Raw genomic sequence first — 21,372 nt, 5'->3', positions numbered from 1 at the left:
TGCAGGTGTTCATGAGTACTGAATCTGTTGGAAGTTAATACCTATAAAATGAGTTCTCAAAAATAAGTAACGTAAGCCTCTCAGTCATATGGGCTTCCCCAAGTTTCACACGTTTTTCCAAAATAAGGGTGGGTGTAAGTGTGGAAAGAATGTGCTGGGTGGCTCTTTTCTGAATACAGATTACTGACTATGGGTATATAAAGAAGGCACAACTTAAGCAATGGTAAAGTCAGTAAACAATATTTTACTGAAACATTTCATGACACAGAAAATCTGTCTGAAGTGTAAAGTTACTGTCTTACACAAGAAGGACAGACCCATTTTCAAAGACTAATATGAATACAATAAATATGGAGTTTACAGACTAATTTATACACAGAAACTCTGCCCCACAGCCATAAAAATTTATATTTAACAATGCAACATATAATTTAATCATTTGATTTATTTGACAGGTTTTTTTCTTTTTTCTAAACACAAATAACTACCTGGTTTTCATATACATATATAATATATATTTTATGTATATAGATATTCAACAATCTGTACAGCTTCTAAACATAAACTCCTAAAAGGCACAAGTGTCTATACAACATGTACAAAAATGGCTGGAGCGGACACAAAACAACAATTATTGGTCAAAAGTTCATGATTGCACAAAGATTAGTCATGAGTTTATGTCAGAAAAATGTGCTTTAAGGAAAGGAGGGTTTTCAAAGAAACCTTTAAGTGTTATATAAAAAAACAAAAAAACAAAAAAAACACCAAAAAACCAAACCAAACCAACCCGCCCCCCCACCCCCAATAAAGAGCCCCTAGGTCGCTATCACAAGCCTGTCCTCATCGTCGTCACTACTCACGTCGCTGAACTGGGCGGCGGCCTGCCTCCGGGGCGGTGCTGCGGGCCTGGGCGCCGCTCTGTCCGGAGAGAGGGTGGGCCGGCGGGGGGGCTCCGGGAAGGCTTCAGGACGCACCTGTGGAGGAGGCTCGGCGGCACAGGCCACTTCGCCCTGCACCCGCGCGAGCTCAGGCTGGGGCTTCACATGATTCACAGAGGCGGCCTTCCCTGTGTCTGCTTTACCCGAGCCATCGGGCCTGGCCGGGTCTCTTGTGGGGGCAGAGGGGTCTGGAACTTTTTTTGCATTTGCCCGCTGGACCTGAGGAGACCCCTGAGGAGACGTGGTCCCGCCGCCTTGGTGGGCGCCGGCTGCCGGGGCGGGCTTGGGCGGCGCCTCCCGCGCTCTGCTGTGGGTGGGCGGCATTTCGGGGGCGCCCGGCGTGTCCACGGCGGCCACTTGCCCCACCGAGGGGATTAAGGTAGGCAGCGCGATGTTCAAGATCTGGAGGCCTGGAATGTGCGCTTGGGGGCTGGGGCTGCTTTGCGAGGAAGGGTTTGCGGTCAGAACCTGCAGCCCCACGGCGTTGAGGGCGAGCCCCGGCGGGTGCACTTGAGGGGCCACGTTCGTGTTGGTGAGGCCCAAGATGTTGACGGTCTCCATGCTCAGGGACGGCAGCGGCTGCAGGCCCGGGGTGCTGAGGTTCGGCAGGCCCGGCACTCGGATTTGGCCAATGGGGATACATGGCACGACGCCGCTTAATTCCGCCACTCCCGCGGCGTGGGTGGTGCCCGAAGCCTCCGTGGCCGAGTCCCCGGGAGCGCCCACAGTCCTGTGAATGACATTGACGGCTGGGATCGTCAGCTGCATTGGCCCAGCTTGGATGGGCACAAACGTGGAGTACGTGAGGCCGGCAGGTACCACGTGGATCCCCCCAACTGGAACCATATTATAGGGTGTCCTGGACTGCTGCTGAGAATGCAAAGGAAGGTGGCTGAACAGATGAGTCTGGGGGGAGGGCAGGCCTGCCGGGGGCTGGAGGGTCACTTGCTGCTTCTGTTCTGGAGCGTCAGGCTGAGGCGAGGCCCCCAAAGGAACCCCCGCTGCTGTCTGAGGGCAGCGCTCCGCCGCAGGAGGAGGAAGTCTTACAGATGCTGCGCTCTGAAAGGCAGGACACAAAACCCTTTTAGAGCATGGCTTTCTCGGTCACGGAGCTAAATTGCTGGCATCAAATCTATTCTTCCTAACCAGGCGGAAGCATGTATATTTGTATAAAAATTACAAGCTTGCTGAAAAGGATGTTTACATTTAAAAAAATAAATAAATAAACTGCCAACTAAAAAAAATCTATTACATCTTTAATCTTGAGTACCAATAACAGCAACACATTTTGTATATTACTTTGCAGTTTTCTTTTTTTTTTTTTTTTTATAATATTTTTTTTTTTTTTTAAAGATTTTATTTATTTATTTGACAGAGAGAAATCACAAGTAGATGGAGAGGCAGGCAGAGAGAGAGAGAGAGGGAAGCAGGCTCCCTGCTGAGCAGAGAGCCCGATGCGGGACTCGATCCCAGGACCCTGAGATCATGACCTGAGCTGAAGGCAGCAGCTTAACCCACTGAGCCACCCAGGCGCCCAACTTTGCAGTTTTCAATCAAATTTCCTGGGTATCGTTTCATTTATAGGAAAGTTAACCTTGCGGCATAGCCGTAATTACACTACTGTTGTTCTACTTCTGTTGTGGTGGTTGTTATTGACGGCACTACCAGCTCTACCCTATTTTAGAGATTAGGAGTTAGTGAGAAATTGTGACACTAGCTGGCTATCAATGTCAACTCTAAGGGAAAATCAACTGGAAGACTGGTTGTCATTAACTTCAAAAAAAAATCTGCAGTTTATTTATTCCTTCGTTCCTTCATTCCTTCATTCATAAACTTACGAAATGTCTACTGAAAACCAGATTTCTAGGCACTGCGAGGTGTGTCAGTCATTTTAGGCTAGAGAAGATGAGAGCACAGGTGGCCAAATCTGGAAGTCGAAAAGGAACAAATCTTGCCAATCTCCCTCCCGAACGAGACTATCACCTAAATATTAGCTTTTTCTTGATAATATCTACATTACAGAGTTACAATAATGTATATGCTAACTTAAATATCAAATAGGACTTAAGTATTAGTGCAATAAAGTTAAACTATATTAATTTAGGAATAGTCTCTAGAAAGCCAAGCTTGCAGAGAGTATATTTTTCTCCAGGGTTTCCTCCCAAACCAGAATCTGCCCCGTTTCAAAATACATCCTATGACCATCGTCAATCCATACGTGAGGCAAGACAAGTGTCAGGGAGATGACTATACTCGTCACAGACTTAAATATTCCTCATGAGCCACGCCAGGGGTAAAAGCAGAGACTTGTTCACAGCACATGTAGGTTGTGTTTCTGTAGGCCTGTGTCTGGCCTTGAGCTGGTTTTCTGGCAGGAAGCTCTCTAAAGTGCCACGGCACTTCGATCATTCAAGCAAAGTGAACTTCTTGGTACATTATTTGGGTCACACCAACTTTGCCACAAAATCTGGTAGCTGTCTTGCCAATGGGGAAAAAGTACAAAATGGATAATTTAGTGTAAATACATCACATCAATGCCAGTGGAAAAAGAACTCAGGGTAAGCACGGGGACAACGAGGTCCCAAGGTTCATGTTCCTAAGGGCACATACATATTTTTTCAATGAATTGATTTTCAAGATCCATTTGGTCCTTTTACAGATTTATGATGACAATATGTGAACTCTGACTAGAATACCTAGCAAGAAACCAAAAGACACAAATTTCCTTTACCCTTAAATAAAACAAAAAGTTAAGGCTAAACAAAGTGATTTAGCCGGAAGTAAATAATTTAAGTCCATTATTTTCTCAAGCCATTAGGATCCCCCTATTTAACAGGTTAAACGAAAGGAAACCAACAACAAAGTATTTACCTGTGTTAAAGTGATAGTCTTTCCAGCCACAGAACCTCCCAGAATTACTTCTGAATCTGGGTAGTCTACAGACATCTGGTGACATGGGGATCTGGGCGCAGTGTCGGGTGACTGAGAAGAGTCTACAGGAGTCGTTGGTTCTTCTCCGTCTTTTGTACCATGCTGCCTGGTCTTTGCCGGGGACTCTGTATTCCTGCTATGGTCTGACTGCACTGTGCTTAGCACAGTCATCTTGGTGGGCAAGGCTCTGGGCAGAACGTCCATCGGGTCAGTGTGCACCCCAGAGAAGCAGTCAGCAATCCTGATGTCCTCCTCCACACTCCCAGAGTCCTGGAGGCTACTTCTAGATGGAAGGTGCTGCGGGCTGGCGGTAACAGAGGGAGCTGCTGACAAGACAGATTCGGCCTGACTGTCTTCGTCGTCATCTTCGTTTTCATTATCATCCTCATCTGGGCCATCTGATTCTTCAAGGTCATACCCAGACCGCTCGAAACCAAATCTTGGCTTTTCATCTAATAAAAACAACCAAGGGACTATGTTATAGAATGTTTTGCATGTGGACAAGTGCAACCTTTTATTGTTGTTGTTATTATTATTATTATAAGCTTAGCAATGCTGTGAGGAATAGAACAAATGAGGGCTCTACACACAAAAAGCCAACAGGTTAGGTGAGGAGAGTGGTGAGGGGAAGAATAGGTCAGTCAGTCCAGGAATCAGAGAGGGGAGGTGCTGACAGAGAGTGGAATGGCCAGGACACTTGTTAGGGATGCAGAATGTGAAATGGACCTCCGGAAGAGTAGACAGGCAAGGGCAGTTATAACAAGAAAATCAGAAATAAAGGCCTTAACTATTAAAGAAGACTGAAAGATATTTAAAAAACTGAGAGTTTGGGACGCCTGGGTGGCTCAGTTGGTTGGACGACTGCCTTCGGCTCAGGTCATGATCCCGGAGTTCCGGGATAGAGTCCCGCATTGGGCTCCCAGCTCCACGGGGAGTCTGCTTCTCTCTCTGACCTTCTCCTCGCTCATGTTCTTTCTCACTGTTTCTCTCTCAAATAAATAAATAAAATCTTAAAAAAAAAACAAAAAAACCCAAAACTGAGAGTTCAACACAATTCTTCCTGAGCTCTTTCTTACTACTTTGTATTTCCCTTTTATTGGACAAATTAAAATAAAAACAAACACAAAAACCTGAGGCCATTTGTATTAGTAAGTGAAATAATTTTATTTAATAATTATATTAAATATTTGCATTAATATGTGAATAGTATTTTAGATATGTTTCCATTGTCCTCTGGGTAGTAATATTCTTTAATATTTAAGACATCTACTTTTTATTTTCTTTTTTACTAAGAGAGGTGCTAAATTTTCCCATCATTTTTTCATTATGATAATTCAACTCCTCACACGAAGAGGAACGTTAACTAAAAGCCATTCATATCAGCTTCATATCCTCATGTGGGACTGTGTTTAACAAAGAATATTCAAGAAGGTCCTGTTTCAAATGGTTTTAAAATTCTCATAAGCTCATGTGGAACTGGATTTAGAACTCTAACTGCTCAAAAATCTTACAAAATTAAAGGTGCTTTCCCTTAGAAAGCTAATAAACTTCAAAAAAAAAATATAGGAGAAAGATGAATGCAAAACGTCCACCCTAATTTTTTGTCATGAGCCATAATAAAGACATCACATTGTGTTCAACTTAGCTCTGAAACATTCTTCATTTACATACTTCTTAACATCTGATTTTACACATGTATTTTGAAGAGGTTTATTTCCTGCATATAGCAAATGATCTGCATCTTGATTTATTTTACTACTCCTTGTATATGACAAAGATAAGTTCTCAGAGAAATGTCTTAAGGGATGGACACCAAAACATCTGAGGGTGATTATTTCAAAAAGACGGAATGGGTTAGAATTTTTAAGTTGTTTATCTCAAGTATATGTTACTTTTAGAATTAAAACATTCAAGAACAAAAACATATGCATGTAGGCTACTTTAAAATATGATTTTCATTTGCTTTTTGCCTGAGGGGTTCTGCTGTTTTGCTATAAAATAACACTGATTTGCTGAATCCCCACCAGGTGCCCATGCTAGAGATGGAATGGGTGGTTTCTGGGTAATTGCTGTGCCTCCTGCCTCACAGATACCTTTCTGCAATCCTATCTGATGTTTGAAATTCTAAAACTGAAGCGTAATTACCCATTTGTTTTGAGTTTGCCACAATAGTGCCAAATCAGACATTTTTAGGTACTTTGTTTTTTTCTCCTCTTAAAGGGGAAAGTTGAAGAAAATCAGAAAATACCAGATGATTAGGAGAACGGGTGACTGGAGAGGGAGGCTGATTTCATCAGAGGTCAGCCCTGCTACAAAATCTAACTAGGATGAAACTTGCTTTTCCTTAAGAACTATTACTCTATTTTTAAAAAGAACAGGCCTAATTTTATATTTCCAACTTTTTCAATATGCCTCGTAAAGCTGAGATCCTAGTCAAAGAGTCCAAACTCCAAGTGGAGACAGTGTCTGCAGGAAGAGAGGAGACAGCAAGTCTGCATCACCTGGGGTGGAGGCAATGGGACACTGGCTGGGAGAGTTCAGCTAAACAGCTGACATGCAGGTTAGAGCCAACTACGGTCTGGCAGGATTGTGTGAATCCTCTGAAACCATGCTCTCCTGCAGGCTCTATCCTGTGAACCCCACTCAAGTGCTCACACAAGAGAGCACTCAGTATCCATTGTGATCCAGATATGGAGGACAGGAGTGGCGGCCATAGAGAAACGACAAGATATTCCACCTGGATCCACTTCCTCCCTTCCCACTAGGAAGAAACGCTACCCTGTGAAGGGAAGGGCACAAGCATCGCTGCACTCAGGACAGTGGTGAAAACATACTGCAGTGGCGAAAGGTGAGGAATAGGAGAAAAAACAGTTCTACTCCTTGAAGAGGGAAAAGATTACCAGCTGAGTTACCGCAGTGGCTGAGGCAGTGGTCGGGAAGCACAAGGGCCACGGCCCAGAAACCCAAGAACCTGGTACATGTGGAAGACAGCCTGAATCACAACACAGGTGGCATCCTGTCCTCCTCCTCACCCTTAAATACCAAGCTAAGACCTTTAAGTGACAGGTAACAGCCAAAAACTGCTGGGCGAGGGACAGGAGAAGAACAGAAATGTGTACAGTGACTCTCACTGAGACATAGTACACAAGGAAGACCTAAAATTGGGACTGAAACAGGCATTGCTCTCATAATCCACTCACCACCCCAAAGACAAATTATCTCTGTAGCAATCTGAAGCCTCTGGTGCTCTCAGAGTTGCCATAGCTACAATGGATCTTTCACACAGGGTCAGATTCCTAACTAGAGACACTCTAATGCCCACATAAAGGCCCAGCAGGAGGGACACACCCCTTAGGAGGCAGAAAGACTGTTTACAGTTTCTGCTGTCTTACAGAAGATGTCTAGCTCTCAACAAAAATTACAAGGCATACAGAAAGGCAGGGGGTAAAAAAACCATACTCAGAAGAGAAAAAGCAATCAGAACCAGTTGGATGGGATACAGACATCAGATGTGCCAGAGCATTTAAAATAAGCGATGTGTTAAAGGCTCTCCTGGGAATGGTGGACAACATGAAACGTCTAGTGGGAATTTCAGCTGAGAGAAGGAAACTACGAAAAGGAATGAAATGAAACACTACCAATGAAAAACAGTAACAATGACAAAAAGAAAATGGTTCAACCCAGAAGTCTATGCTCATTGGCAATAATTTTCAAAGATGAAGGAGAAATTCAGACTTTCTTAGAAAAACCTAAACACTGAGCAGATTCACTGCCAGCAGACCTACTTCACAATAAATGTAAAAGGGAAGCTCTTTAGGCAGAGAGAATATAGTATTAGATGGGAATGTGGATCTACACACACACATGCAAATGAAGAGCTTCAGAAATAGGATAAAGATAAAATTATTACTCTAAAGTTTTAATTGCTTGCTCTAAAAGACAACTGAATGTCCACAACAGTCACAGTATGCTGTGTGTTTATAGCATTGGTAAATGGAGAAGGGAGGAAAGCTGCAGCACAAAGGATGGAAAGGAGGAATTGTGATACACTGTTACATAGTCTTCACACTACCTGTGAAGTAATGTTCCATTATTTGAAGGAAGACAACTCAATTTTTCAAAAAGGTATAAATAATAAAGTCAAGGAGGGGATAAATATAATTGTAAATAATATAACAAGCTATGAATAACAGGACAAGGAAGAGATAAAACAAAATCATACTCAACACACATGAAACAGGCAAACATATCAAAAAATGGGCAGAAGATATGAACAGACACTTCTCCAATCAAGACATACAAATGGCTATCAGACACATGAAAAAATGTTCATTATCATTAGCCCTCAGGGAGATTCAAATTAAAACCACATTGAGATATCACCTTACACCAGTTAGAATGGCCAAAATTAACAAAACAGGAAACATGTGTTGGAGAGGATGTGGAGAAAGGGGAACCCTCTTCCACTGTTGGTGGGAATGCAAGTTGGTGCAGCCTCTTTGGAGAACAGTGTGGAGATTCCTCAAGAAATTAAAAATAGAGCTTCCCTAGGACCCTGCAATAGCACTCCTGGGTATTTACCCCAAGGATACAGATGTCGTGAAAAGAAGGGCCATCTGTACCCCAATGTTTATAGCAGCAATGGCCACGGTTGCCAAACTATGGAAAGAACCAAGATTCCCTTCAACGGATGAATGGATAAGGAAGATGTGGTCCATATACACTATGGAGTATTATGCCTCCATCAGAAAGGATGAATACCAAACTTTGTAGCAACATGGACAGGACTGGAAGAGATTATGCTGAGTGAAATAAGTCAAGCAGAGAGAGTCATTTATCATATGGTTTCACTTATTTGTGGAGCATAACAAATATCATGGAGGACAAGGGGTGTTAGAGAGGAGAAGGGAGTCGGGGTAAATTGGAAGGGGAGGTGAATCATGAGAGACTATGGACTCTGAAAAACAATCTGAGGGGTTTGAAGTGGCGGGGGGGTGGGAGGTTGGGGTACCAGGTGGTGGATATTATAGAGGGCACAGATTGCATGGAGCACTGGGTGTGCTGAAAAAATAATGAATACTGTTTTTCTGAAAATAAATAAATTGAAAAAATTTAAAAAGAAAAAAAACAAAATCATAAAAAATGCTCAATTAAGTAAAAAAAAAAAAAAGAAATAAAAAACAGCTGGCAAGATGATACATTTTATTCCACTACATGGAAAAATGACATTAAAAGGAATAGTCTAACGTGAACTAAAGGAGAGAAATTGCTAAACTGGATTAAAAAAAGCAAGTGTCAAGTATACGTATTGTGTGCAAGAAACGTATTTTAAATATAAAGACAAACAGATTGAAAGTAAAGTTTGGAGAAAGATATACCTTATGAGATTAACTAAATTACAGATGGAAATACTAGTATACTAATATCAGACAAAGTAGATTTGAGAAAAAAGAATATTATCAAGACTGAACAGGAACATCACGTAATGATACAAAGTAAGCCTCACTATGAACATATATAATCCTAAATGCATAGCAATGAAATCAGAGCCTCAAGATAAATGAGGCTAAAACTGAAAAAAGTAATAAACCAATCCACAATTATAGCTGAGGACTTCAGAACATTTCACTCTCAGTAATTCATGGAAAAAGAATATAGAAAATCAGAACACAGAAGACCTGAAAAACACTATCAAATAACCTGTCCCAGCTGTCAGTTACAGAACATTCCACCCAAAGGAGAATATGTTTTCCTTATAAGTATACTTGGAACGTTTACCAATATATATCATATTCAGAGCTACAAAGGAAAACTCCACAAATTTAAGTAATGAAAGTCATATAGAGTATGTTTTTGGATGAAAACAGAATGAAACAAGAAACCAATAACTGGAAGATGCTTGAAAATCCCCCAATATTCCAGATTTACCTAACATTCCTAAATAATCCTTGAGTCAAAGAAAAAGTCTCAAAGAAAGGTCAAAAATACTTTGAACTACATGAAAATTAAAATATAACATGAAAACTGTGGAAGGCAGCTAAAGAAGTGGTTATTGGGAAATGTACTGTATCAAACGCTTCTATTCAAAGAGAGGCCTTAAATAAATAATCAGAGTTTTCACATTTAGAAGCTAGAAAAAGAAAATAAAAACCAAAGCAGGGAGCAGAAAGGAAATAACAGAGATAGGAATGGAAATAAAGAAATCGACAAAAGAAAAGCAGAGAAAGTCAATGAAACCAAAAGCTGGATCTTTGAAAAAAAGAAAGAATAAAATTGATAAATATCTAGTAATACTGGCCAAGAAAAAAAGATACAAATTACCAGCATTAGGAAAGAAAAGGAGACTACTACTATAAATCCAGAGACATTAAAAGGATAATAGAAAATCTATTAAGGGTACAGTTGGTTAAGCATCTGCCTTCAACTCAGGTTGTGATCTGGGATCGAGAGTCTCCAGGCAGGCTCCCTGCTCAGTGCGGAGCCTGCTTCTCCCTCTCCTCCCTACTCCTGCTCTCTCTCTTGCTAACTCTGTCTCTCTTTCAAATGAGTAAGTAAAATCTTAGAAAAAAACTTTTAAGAACTCTATGACCCACCAATGAAAGCTAGAATTCAAAATTAAAGATACAATACTAATTAAAATAGCACTAAAATAATGAAATCTAAGTATAAATTTAAAAAAGGACCTGTATGTTGAAAACTACAAAATACTAGTTAAAGAAACCAAAGACAGGAAATAAATGAAGAGATATACTAATATTCACAGACTGGAAATATCAGTATTGTTAAGAAAGCATTTCTTCCCCAATTTTATCTACAGATGCAATACAACTCCATTAAAAATCTCATAAGCATTTTACAGATATTGACAATATTTCAAGGGAAAGAAAAACTAGGATAGCCAGAGACGTTTAGGAAAAGGAAAGTTGAAGAGCTCAGACCCAAGCAGTGTGATATTGGCAGAAGGACAGACATATAGGGACCAACAGATGAATGGAGAGAATCAGAGTAAAAAACCACACAAATATAGTTCGCTAAATTTTTTTTTTTTTTTTTTTTTTTTTTTTTAGTTTGCTAAATTTTTGACAGGCGGTTTCCATGGGGAAAGGACAGTCTTCTCAATAAATTATTGCTGAAACAAATGGACAACCACATATGAAAAAAATGACACATTATACCTTATACAATAACTCAATCTAAATGTAAAATATAAAACTGTAAAACTTCTTAAAGAGAACTGTGGAAAATCTGTGTAACCTTGGAGTAGACAAAAGATTTCTTATGTATGACATCAAAAACAATTTTAAAAAATTGATCAACTAGGCTTCATTAATATTTTTTAAAAGCCCTTTTTTTCTCTGAGAAAGACACTACAAAAAAAAGAATAAAGACAAGCAGAGACTGCAAGAAAACACCTACAAGGCACCTTTCGGGCAAAGAAATTGTATCTAGGATTTATTTTAAAAATATCAAAATTCAACAATAAGCAAATAAATATCCCACTTTAAAAAAATGGGCAAAATTTTTGAACAAACACTTCACCAAAGAAGGCATCTGGAAAGCAAAGAGCATATGAAAATATGCTCATTGTCATCAGTCAAAGAAGTGCAAGTAAAAACTGCAATGAAATGCCACTGTACCCCCCATTAGAATATTTTTTTCAAAACGTGCCGGTAAGGTCACAGAACACTGGACTCTCCTACATTGCTGGTGGGAATGTAAGATGGCACAGACACTTTGAAAACCAGTTTGACTGCCTGTTATAAAGCTATGCGTCTCCCAGCCACAATACCCAGAGATTCCACTCCTCATGTCAAACTGTGCAGGAATGGGAACTTACATTCATATGAAAACCTTAACATGAAGGTCTTACAGCAGGTTTATTCATATTTGCCAAATACTGGCAGCAATCTAGATCTTTCCACCAGTCTGGATCACAAAGTACGGCACATTGATACAATTGGAATACTACGCAGCAATACAAAAGAACTAAATGGAAGAAGCCAGACCCCCAAGGCTATTTATTCTATTATTCCTTTCATATGGCACTCTGGAAAACTCATGACCATAGGGAAAGAAAGAGATCAGTGGCTGTGAGGGGCTGTTGGGTAGGGGCACCAGATGTCTATAAGGGAATGGCACAGGGGAATTTGAGGGGTGATGGAATGCCCCTGTATTGAACTGTGGGGTTGGACATACCATTCTATGCATTTGTCAAAGACCACCCTCGAGTGAGCTCAATGCCATGAAGTGAACTTTACGGTATGTCAACAGAAACAAAATCAGTCAGGATGTGGGACATATCCAAGATGGAATGCAAGCCAAGACAGATGACACAACTGAAGTACAAGTGAACTGCATAACCGCTCTGAAGGGTTGGGAAAAAGGCTCCCCTCTGGGTGAGGGTTCTGACCGGATGAAGTGAAGGCTGAAGACAAAAAGAACTGCACATAAACACTGACTGCAACTGTAAATCTGATTTTTTGCAAGTGGGTTAGGATTTCTGAAACTGGTTCATTAGTTAATACTAAAGCTCTGCAAGGGGCACCCAGGTGGTTCAGTCGGCTGGATGTCTGACTCTTGGTTTTAGCTCAGGTCATGATCTCATGGTTCATGGAATTGAGCCTCATGTCAGGCTCCATGCTCAGCGGGGAGTCTGCCTGACAGTCCCTCTCTCTCTCTCTCTTCCCCTCTGCCCTTCCCCCATAACAAATAAATCTTAAAAAAAAAAAGAAAAAACAACTAGAGCTGAACAAATATGTAAACATAGTGTAGATGGGGACCAGGTTCCTCACTGCGGGTGAAAGAAAAAGAAGGAAATAGAGACTAGAATCAACCGTGTGGACTGAAATTGGGACTATCAATATGGACTCATGTTTTATTCATGTATATTGCATAAGTGTGTGTTTATGTATGTGTGTGTGTGCATGCCTCCCCCTCCCCCCACAGATACAGAAATGAATATAGGTGTGTGTGTAGGTAGGAGTTAGCATATGTACATATACTTCCTAACTCTACCCAGTGACAGAGGACAGAAGCAATGACAGGTCAGTAGCAATGAACACACCACCTGCAAGATCTTGGTTTCTAAACACCATTCTCCAGTAGGGGGAACCAGAGGTCCTTCAAGAAATGGTTGATGTCAGGGCTGAAACATCTAGGGGTGCTAGAAAATAAGGAAATTCTTAACAACAACAACAACAACAACAACAAAGATGGGGCAAGTCAAAAGGGCACAGGAACAGACCTCAACTCTTCATGGCTAATGAGAACTTGAGCTACACAATAAGAAAAAGTAAGACTGATCATAACCCAAAGAATAAAATACATATCCTTGAGTCCATACAAATGTAAATGAATGAAAGGATGAAAGACCAAATGAAGAAATGGTAACTTCTCCCTGCAGAAAAATCCCAATTAATAAATCAGAACACCCTAGTAATACCCATTGTAGGCAAGATACATCAGCGTATAAGCAGAGTATCTGCAGAGTCTCAAAGTATCTCCCATAAACATTTAATATTTACAAAGGGAATGACAGTAAGTTTACAGTAGAGAGCCCTGGAAGATTAGCCAAAGTCCCTCCAGAGTCCTGGAAGATCATGTTAATATAGGCTAACGTGACCAATAATACCTGTTGACATATCCGGATACGACAACACTGAGACAAGTACAATCACTCTATAGCATGTTCCGAATGATGCGAACCTCAATCCAATCATAAGCATCCACCAGAAAACCCCACTCTGAGGACATCCTACAAAATGACTGATCAGTATTCTCTACAATTGGCAAGGTTATGAGAGACATCACAGACCGACGAAGTCATCTGAGGAGTCAAAGGAGCCATGACTGCCAAGCGCCATGCGGGATTCGGAAGGGGATCCTAGGCCAGAGAAAGGACATCGGTGGTGAAACTCAAGTCACTTCTGTACTTGAGTTACTAATGTTGAGCTGAAGTTAATCTCTTAGTGTTGGCAAACATTCCGCAGTTCTGTAAGATGCTAACATAAGGGGAAGCTGGGTGAGGAGTATACAGGAACTCTATACGCGTTTTGCAGCTTTTCTCTTAAGATGAAAATAATCTCTTAGAAAGTTGCCTAAAACAAACAATTTGCCAGCACTCCAGGGTCTTTATTTTACTCCCTCAACACCAATATTCTGTCTCTTTCAGATACACTTTCACAATAGCCACTTCCCTGCTGTTTTTATACCCATCAAGGCTTCTTTCTCTGATAAGCAATTTTCTCTTTCTTATTGTTTAGTAGGAAACCATTAATTCTTGAAATCAAATCCAATGCTCCTCTTGGTGAATTTTTAGAAGCACAGGAAATTTCTCCCAAATACATGTGTTAAATTTTCAGCACCTACAACTCTTCCTACCTTGTATTTTGTACCTGGTTTTGCATCTCTTAGTCAGCTGGACATAGGGTTCTTCCAGCCACCGGGGCTCGGGGAGAATGTGGCTTCGCGCTACATACACACCAATGCTATTTGATCGTAACTAGGACAAGGAGAAGATAAGGACTTGATATTTTCTCAGATAATGATTTAAAAAATGTAAACTGTAGGTAATTATTTTGAAGTGTCAAGCCCATAGTTCGTGGGGCTCCTGAGTCTCTGGCTAAATGTTGCACATTCAAATATCCTATTTTAAAAATCTAACTACAGAGTGCTCTGAAAGGTCAACAATAAATTATAGAAATTAAGTTAGCTTATAAATTTGCACGAGTTGAATGTTTATAGGCACAGAAATTAAAAGCTTCATATAATTATTTGATTACGCATAGCAGAACCTATAAAATGCAATCCCCAAGAATGGAAACTAATCACTCAACGTTAACTTCACAACACATACGCTGGACTTTGTAGTGACTATGGAAGTTTAAGAATACTTGTAGAATAGTATAAATCTTTAAAATTTTTAAATTTTATACACACACATACACATGCAATTTACATGAAGGATTTAAAAAAGAACATCATATATCATTTAATGTGGAAGGACGGAAGACTATTTGGCTCCATGTTAATCTGATTTTGCCTTGATCCCGGCAAGGTTCAGACTAAAGCTGGAGGTATGATGGGTGGGAAAGCTGCAGAGTGGCTTCCCTGGACCTTTCTCCCTGGACAGAGCCACAGGCGTACAGCTTGGAGAGGAGTTAAGAAGGGCTGGGATTTCTCTCTGTAGCTTTCCTTCCGCAGGACAAGGACAGAGTAATGTTTATCTCTGCACGTCCTGTGTCTTGAAACTCCTGAAGGGGGAGTTCCCAAGTCTGGAAACCTGAACATAAACTCTGGATCATTACCTTACATATTATATACCTTACATGTATGTTACACAGGGCTGATACTCCAGGGTGACAGAGGAAAGAGAAAAGGGATAGCTCAGACGAATGGGAGACAATGGCATCCTTTTAAATACCCATCCCAAGGCAGAGCCCACCAACCCTATTCTCTTGTGTTAATACAAGTCCTTTCATATAACATCACTGTCCCGTTAGCCCTGCTCCTATGCCCAAAGGACACTATTACTACCACATCAGAAATTGTGCCGACGAAAGACGAAGACAGGAAAAGTGACTTGTCTGTGATCACAAGCCGGCAAGCATGAGACCGCAGATTTGTTAACTACTCAGAAAACTTACCATTTAAGACTCTGTGGTATCGTCCATTTTGCCGTAGCGCGTTACATAGTACGAGAACTACCACAGCACGCTGAGCACAGTTCCTGCTCTATCCGACACTGGCAAACTGTGGCTGTGGGCCGCCTGTGGCTCGCTGCGTGTTCTTGTCAATAAAGTTTACCCGGCACGCAGCAGGCTCACTGGTTTACAAACTGTTCAAAGCAGCCTTTGGTCACAACCACAAATGTTAGTAGTCATGACAGAGGCTACATGACCCACGGGACATGAAATACTCAATATCAGGCCCTTTTCAGAAAGAGTCGGCCAACATCCAGGCTCTGCTGTCCTGTTTCAATCTAACCAGCACCACGTGACAGCAGTGATCTCAAACTCTTCTTAGCAAGGAAGTTAAGAGATGTCTCTGTGGCTAGGAAGCATCAAAGCCAAAACTTGGGACCAACCAGCTTTTCATGCACTTGGGAGTCCTGTCATTATGCCGCTAAGATGTACAGATTTCCTACTAGTTTGCCCCAATTGTCTTTTTTTTTTTTTTTTGGTGTAGAGTGTAACACTCCAGGAGGGTAAAAGCTATAGTTCACCCCTCCGCGTCCCCCAGAGACTCTACAAGACATTAAAAAATAATAAATAAATAAATCCACACTTGCTTATTAACAAGTTCATAAATGCGTGGCCCTTACAAATTCTATTTAGTTTACGTCCTCCTAGATAGACATAGTCCCTCCCTGCTCATAAATTTTTCCAATACTCAGTAAAAATTTATGGAAGTGGAAAATTAATTCCCTTAATTTCTGTGAATTTAAATTCATGAGGGAAAGAAGAGGTAGGCAATGAGTCAGTACTTTTTTCAAAAGTGAACGTTTCCATACACTCTGTCACCCAGTTTCTCTAAAGGTGTAGTTCCAACTTCAGTGTGGGTGGGAAGGGCAGCCGGGGCTTCCCTTCGCTGCTACACAGTGACACCTGCTGGAAGAATCGGATGCACAGGAGGCCAGAGCTGCAGGCTCCCGGCCTCGGCGGCCTGTTTTTGTTTTACTCACGTTTGGAAACAGTACTTGGAGACACAAACAACCTTAACTTGAAGGGGAAAATTATTGTAAAGCCTGCAACTATGGCAGTAATAAGTTGCTGGGTTATTTTGTTTTTGTTTTTTAAAGATGAAAACATCATTAAGAAAATAATGGGGCCAGAGTTTCATGTTTGTTCACTTCAGGAAGTAAAACCAAAAGACTCCTATCCGCGTCGTTTGTTAATGGTATTAACACTTTATCTTACACAGAAATCTCCAGAGCTATTATGGTTTTGTATTGTACATGGAACGTTCTCTTAAAAAGGAGTACTCATATTTTCCCTGAAAATCCCAGAATGACAGAAACATACTGTAAAGGTTTCATGTCGACAGAATTTCATTTAGAAAAATTCAACTAATTTTAACGGCAAATATGATACAGGTTTTAAATCCTGCGGTCTGACATCAAGCTCTTCCACACATTACCCTAGACTTAAACCCCAGCAAGATCAGATCCGCAGCTGCACTTGGCTACACTGGATAGTCCTCCCCGTTGGGCAGCCGAGGGCACGTATTAACATTCCTAGCACTGCAGTCCGGCATTCTGTTGACAAAAACATTCTTTGGATCAAGGCACGAAAAGCAAATAGCCGGCAGCACGGTTTTTGACACAAAAGGTGAAAACGCGAAAGTACTCACTACTACCCCAAGAGCACAGGGATAAAATTCCAGAGACTGCAATTTTGCATGGCCCAGACGACGACGAGCACCACGGGCGGGCTGGCTGGAGGGATGAGACTTCGTGAGCACGAACGACTAAAATTACAGCTCAAGTTGCTGGTTTTAAACTAAATGGGAACTTCTCTCAAATGCCAAGTGTCCACATTTTAATGGCTGGCTTCGAGAAACTTATAATTCCTCCTGCTTCATTCAAAGTAAATGGTTCCTCGCATCTGTAAATCGACTCCACTTGGAAATTAGCACAAGAATTCATGCACTGAAGGATAAAATGGGTAGCTACGCAGCCTGTGGTTGCTAAGGGTAGTAAGGAATTCTAAAAAATCGAGGTTCTTGGGTCCTTCATCACACCATGTTCGCAGTGAGCTTTAATGAGTCGTCTTTAGCAACTGGGGACCTGCACGTGACTCTGGTGAAGGACATTCTGAATGTTATGTTGGTTGGCACAGTAGGAAATGGGTTTAAGATAATTTGGAAAAAAAAAAAAAAAAGACTTAAGATAAATGCCAGGAAAATAAATTCTGAAGTTAAGAAGAAACAAACCCACAGTAAAACTTTGGGGAAAATAGACAAAATGAGGCAGACATAAAGGAATAACTTAAACATACAGCATTAAGAGGCCTTGGACTTTGGCCAGAAAGCCATAAGCTGGCCAAGACGTTACCAAATGCTAATAATATTTAAGAAATAAATATTCTGGGGGCGCCTGGGTGGCTCAGTCAGTTAAGCATCCAACTCTTGATTTTATCTCAGGTCATGATCTCAGGGTCATGAGATCGAGTCCCATGTCCGGCTCTGTGTGGAGCATGGGGCCTGCTTAAGATTCTCTCTCTCCCTCTACACCCCCGCCCCACCCCCTGCACACATTCAATCTCTAAAAAAAACACAGACACACACACACACACACACACACACACACACACAATTTTGGTGAGATACTTTGTAGTAACACTGGCCTTTCATGAGCGTTTAATAAATTTTGTTGTATGAAAGAAAGCTCAGAGATGGTATTTCTTGATGATATATCTTGGTGTGCTACAGAGAAAATAAATTAAATGACCAAACTGCCCAATTTTCCCTTTAAACCTATAAGCACTACCCTTGGTATAGGTTTTCTGGGTCCTATTCTACAAACTCTAGCATTTAGTATCAGGTCTCCCAAACAAAACCATTGTGGGTTATTTGTTTTTCTTTTAAAAAGATCTACCCTGTTTCTTGGATGTCCAAGGTGATCAAGATTTAAATATATGCAGAAGGTCGTGCATGTCATGTTGGCACTGACCATCTCAGTGCACGTCACATTCATTAATGTGAGCTGAATCTAATTCTCTCTCTTTTTTTTCCCTTAAAGATCTTATTTATTTATGTGAAAGAAAGCAAGAGACAGCAAATGAGTGAGTGGGGCGGGGGCTGGGGGTGTGCTGCAGGCAGAGGGAGAGGGAGAAGCAGGCTTCCCACTGAGCAGGGAGCTTGACTTGTGGCTTGATCCCAGGTCCTGGGGATCATGCCTGGAGTCAGCTTAACTGACTGACCACACAGGTGGCCCCCTAGTCGTCCTCCCTGAGGTACCATAGGAAACCACGGCTGGCACAGCCACCACACGGTTAGACTAGGAAATGTAGCGTGGCTATCAAAATTGTGTAGGAATTTAAATCAGTATCTGGAGAAGACAATGTCGTACATCGTCACACTGATCAAGCCCTGACATTCTGGAGGAACGGTTTCCCAAAAGACATGAAGCTTCTGAATCTGCCTACTTATTTTTCTTTATTCACTATATTTTTTAGTGGGTATCTATTATCTACCAGCATTGGTAGTGACAAATTTCAACTGTGTTTAGGCAAAGCTAGGTCACAAAGGACAGTCAGCTGGTGGACTTAGTTATTTCAGACTTTACTTTTCATAGGGTAGATCAGCTGTCCCCCCACCCCCACCCCAACAACTGCCATCATGTGGGCACAAAGGGTATTGGAAGAGCCATAGCAATGACTACCTTTTTGAAATAAAGGGAAGAAAGCTAACCGTGAGGCATGCTATGGCACCTTCCTGCCAGCCCGACCTTTGACTTTTCCTCAATGTTTACTGCAGATGTGCAGCAACGGCATTCCAGTGCAGTTTCTGGCAGTACCCCGCATCAGGGCTTAATATCAGATTTACTCTAAATTACAAATTTGAGAAATGATACCAAGATCGCAGGGTGCCATGAAAGCATTTGCTAACCGTTCACCATTAAAGAGAAGACAACAAGTTCTGTGTGCAAAGATCCCACATCACACAACAGTCTGACCCCTGCTTTTCATCTAGTGGGCAGGGGAGATGGAGAACACACTAGCAGGCTCGAGATGGGCAGAGGAGCCTATGCGGCATCTGATGTCTCCCAAGGAACCATGGCCATTGGTCTGATCCCTACACGGGGGAGACTCTGTGACCAGGAGACAGGGAACCTCAGTGGGCAAGGGGAGTACATAGAGGCAGAGCTGGCGCAGATCACCCAACACTGACCTGCCTCAGACCCCGGAGCTTCAGTCTACCCGGAAGTGTACATTTCGAAATTGAGAACTGCAATACTTGAAAACCATTGATTCTCCTTCCTAACTTTTTAAAAGTCAGCCACTTCGTCTCCGACATGTTCCCCTGGGAAAGGAAACTGACAGTAAAGTGAAACACTTTGTGACAAGCTGCTATATTGTATCACATCCTTTATGGAGACCATGAGAGCAGGATTTTAAAATACACACAAAAATTAAAGCAGGAACAAATCAGGCCTTTACCTTTTACGATCGTCTATTCTATGGGGAGAACAGAAATTAATTCCAGGGGCAACAGTGCTCCCTAATTTAATAAATGAAGAGCAAGTTTTCTAAATTAGTCATTACACATTTCTATGTATACATACAACTGGATGCCACAAGGGAAAACCCGTACCAGACTTCGCACCCAAACTTGGGTGGGAATGAGGCATGTAGAAGCACTGAGGTGCTCTCTTTATATAAACAGCCTTCCAGAAAGAGGCGTTTGCTCCATGGAATTATTTTTTATTGCTGTTGCTGAAAGGGACCATCCACTTAATGAACACATGCTTCTTTTAGGCATTGCAGCCTAATTTCCCACTACAAAATAAAGGCGCATCATCAGGGGAAAAGAGAAACAAAAACCAAGGAAAGCAAAACAAAAAAGCTCGGCAATGAAAATTCCAGAGTCATCGATTAAAAGCCCTATTATCTTCTTTCCTTGTTTCAAAAACATTTGAAAAAATAATCCGGATTGAAAGAAGGTGTCTATGCGCCCGAGGAGGCAATGGCTTTCAACGACTTTAGATGACATTAAAACAAAACAAAAACCTAAACTTTTTAAATCAAAGAAACACTTTCTGTATCATGGAATGTTTAAAAGAATAAAAATACTAGAAAAACATCATAACAGAGAAATAATGGGTTTCAAGCATCACAACCTCACGAACTGGCACGAACTGTCACAGCAGAGGCTCTGGTTACATCTGAGGACAAACGAGCAGGTGGGCAGCTGGCACCACCACTCCCCGGGCTAAAGCCCCCTTGCATGGTCTAACCTGTCCCGCGGCCCCTGTCAGGGGTGCACCCTGTCCAGCTCTCACGTCCTGTCCCAGTTACATGCTTCATAGCTGTTCCTTTCCCCGGTCCTTGGGGCTTCTGCCCAAGCAGCTCTCTCGGTCGAGCAGGTGGCCCTCCCTTACCCCTCCTCCTCACCAGTACTTTTTTAAATAAAGCGATGTACGGGTAAGTAAGTCCCTTCCCTTTCTTCGGGGGTACCTTAGTCATCTTTCTGCACCATCCAGGCTTCCCTGCTCCTGCCCCAGCCCCAGCTGAGGCTGGGCTTACTCCTGAGCGCTGGGGTGGCGGGGCGGGGGTGGGGGGGCATGCACGTCACCTACAGCTGCTCCAGACTGAATATACATAAAGAGATCAACCAGAGAAGCAACTTTTCTTCCCTGGAGCTACGGAAAAACAGGTCTTCGTCAATCTGGAGTGATCATCACTGAAGATGAGAAAACGAAGAGTCAGATGACCTCAATTACCCTCTCCCCTTCTCATCCCACAACCAGTAACAAATTAACGAACGCCGTCATCGCTTCAAC

General features: G+C 41.8%; 1 protein-coding gene across 5 annotated transcripts in view; it reads right to left on the bottom strand.

Moving 5' to 3' along the window:
* Positions 1–224: 224 nt before the first annotated feature.
* The window catches only part of HIVEP1 (HIVEP zinc finger 1), a 144,411-nt gene continuing 123,263 nt past the window's right edge, over positions 225–21,372 (bottom strand). For all 5 annotated transcript variants that reach the window (XM_059399444.1, XM_059399440.1, XM_059399442.1 and 2 more), the window contains 2 exons: positions 3,810–4,321; positions 225–1,997 (listed from right to left, as the gene is read on the bottom strand). In XM_059399444.1, coding sequence (XP_059255427.1) covers positions 816–1,997; positions 3,810–4,321 — 1,694 coding nt within the window. In that variant the 3' untranslated portion in view covers positions 225–815. The remainder of the gene's footprint in view (positions 1,998–3,809; positions 4,322–21,372) is intronic.

This window comes from Mustela nigripes, chromosome 5 (genome assembly GCF_022355385.1).
Source record: "Mustela nigripes isolate SB6536 chromosome 5, MUSNIG.SB6536, whole genome shotgun sequence".
Lineage (NCBI taxonomy): Eukaryota > Metazoa > Chordata > Mammalia > Carnivora > Mustelidae > Mustela > Mustela nigripes.
This window is presented reverse-complemented; position numbering and strand designations above follow the sequence as displayed.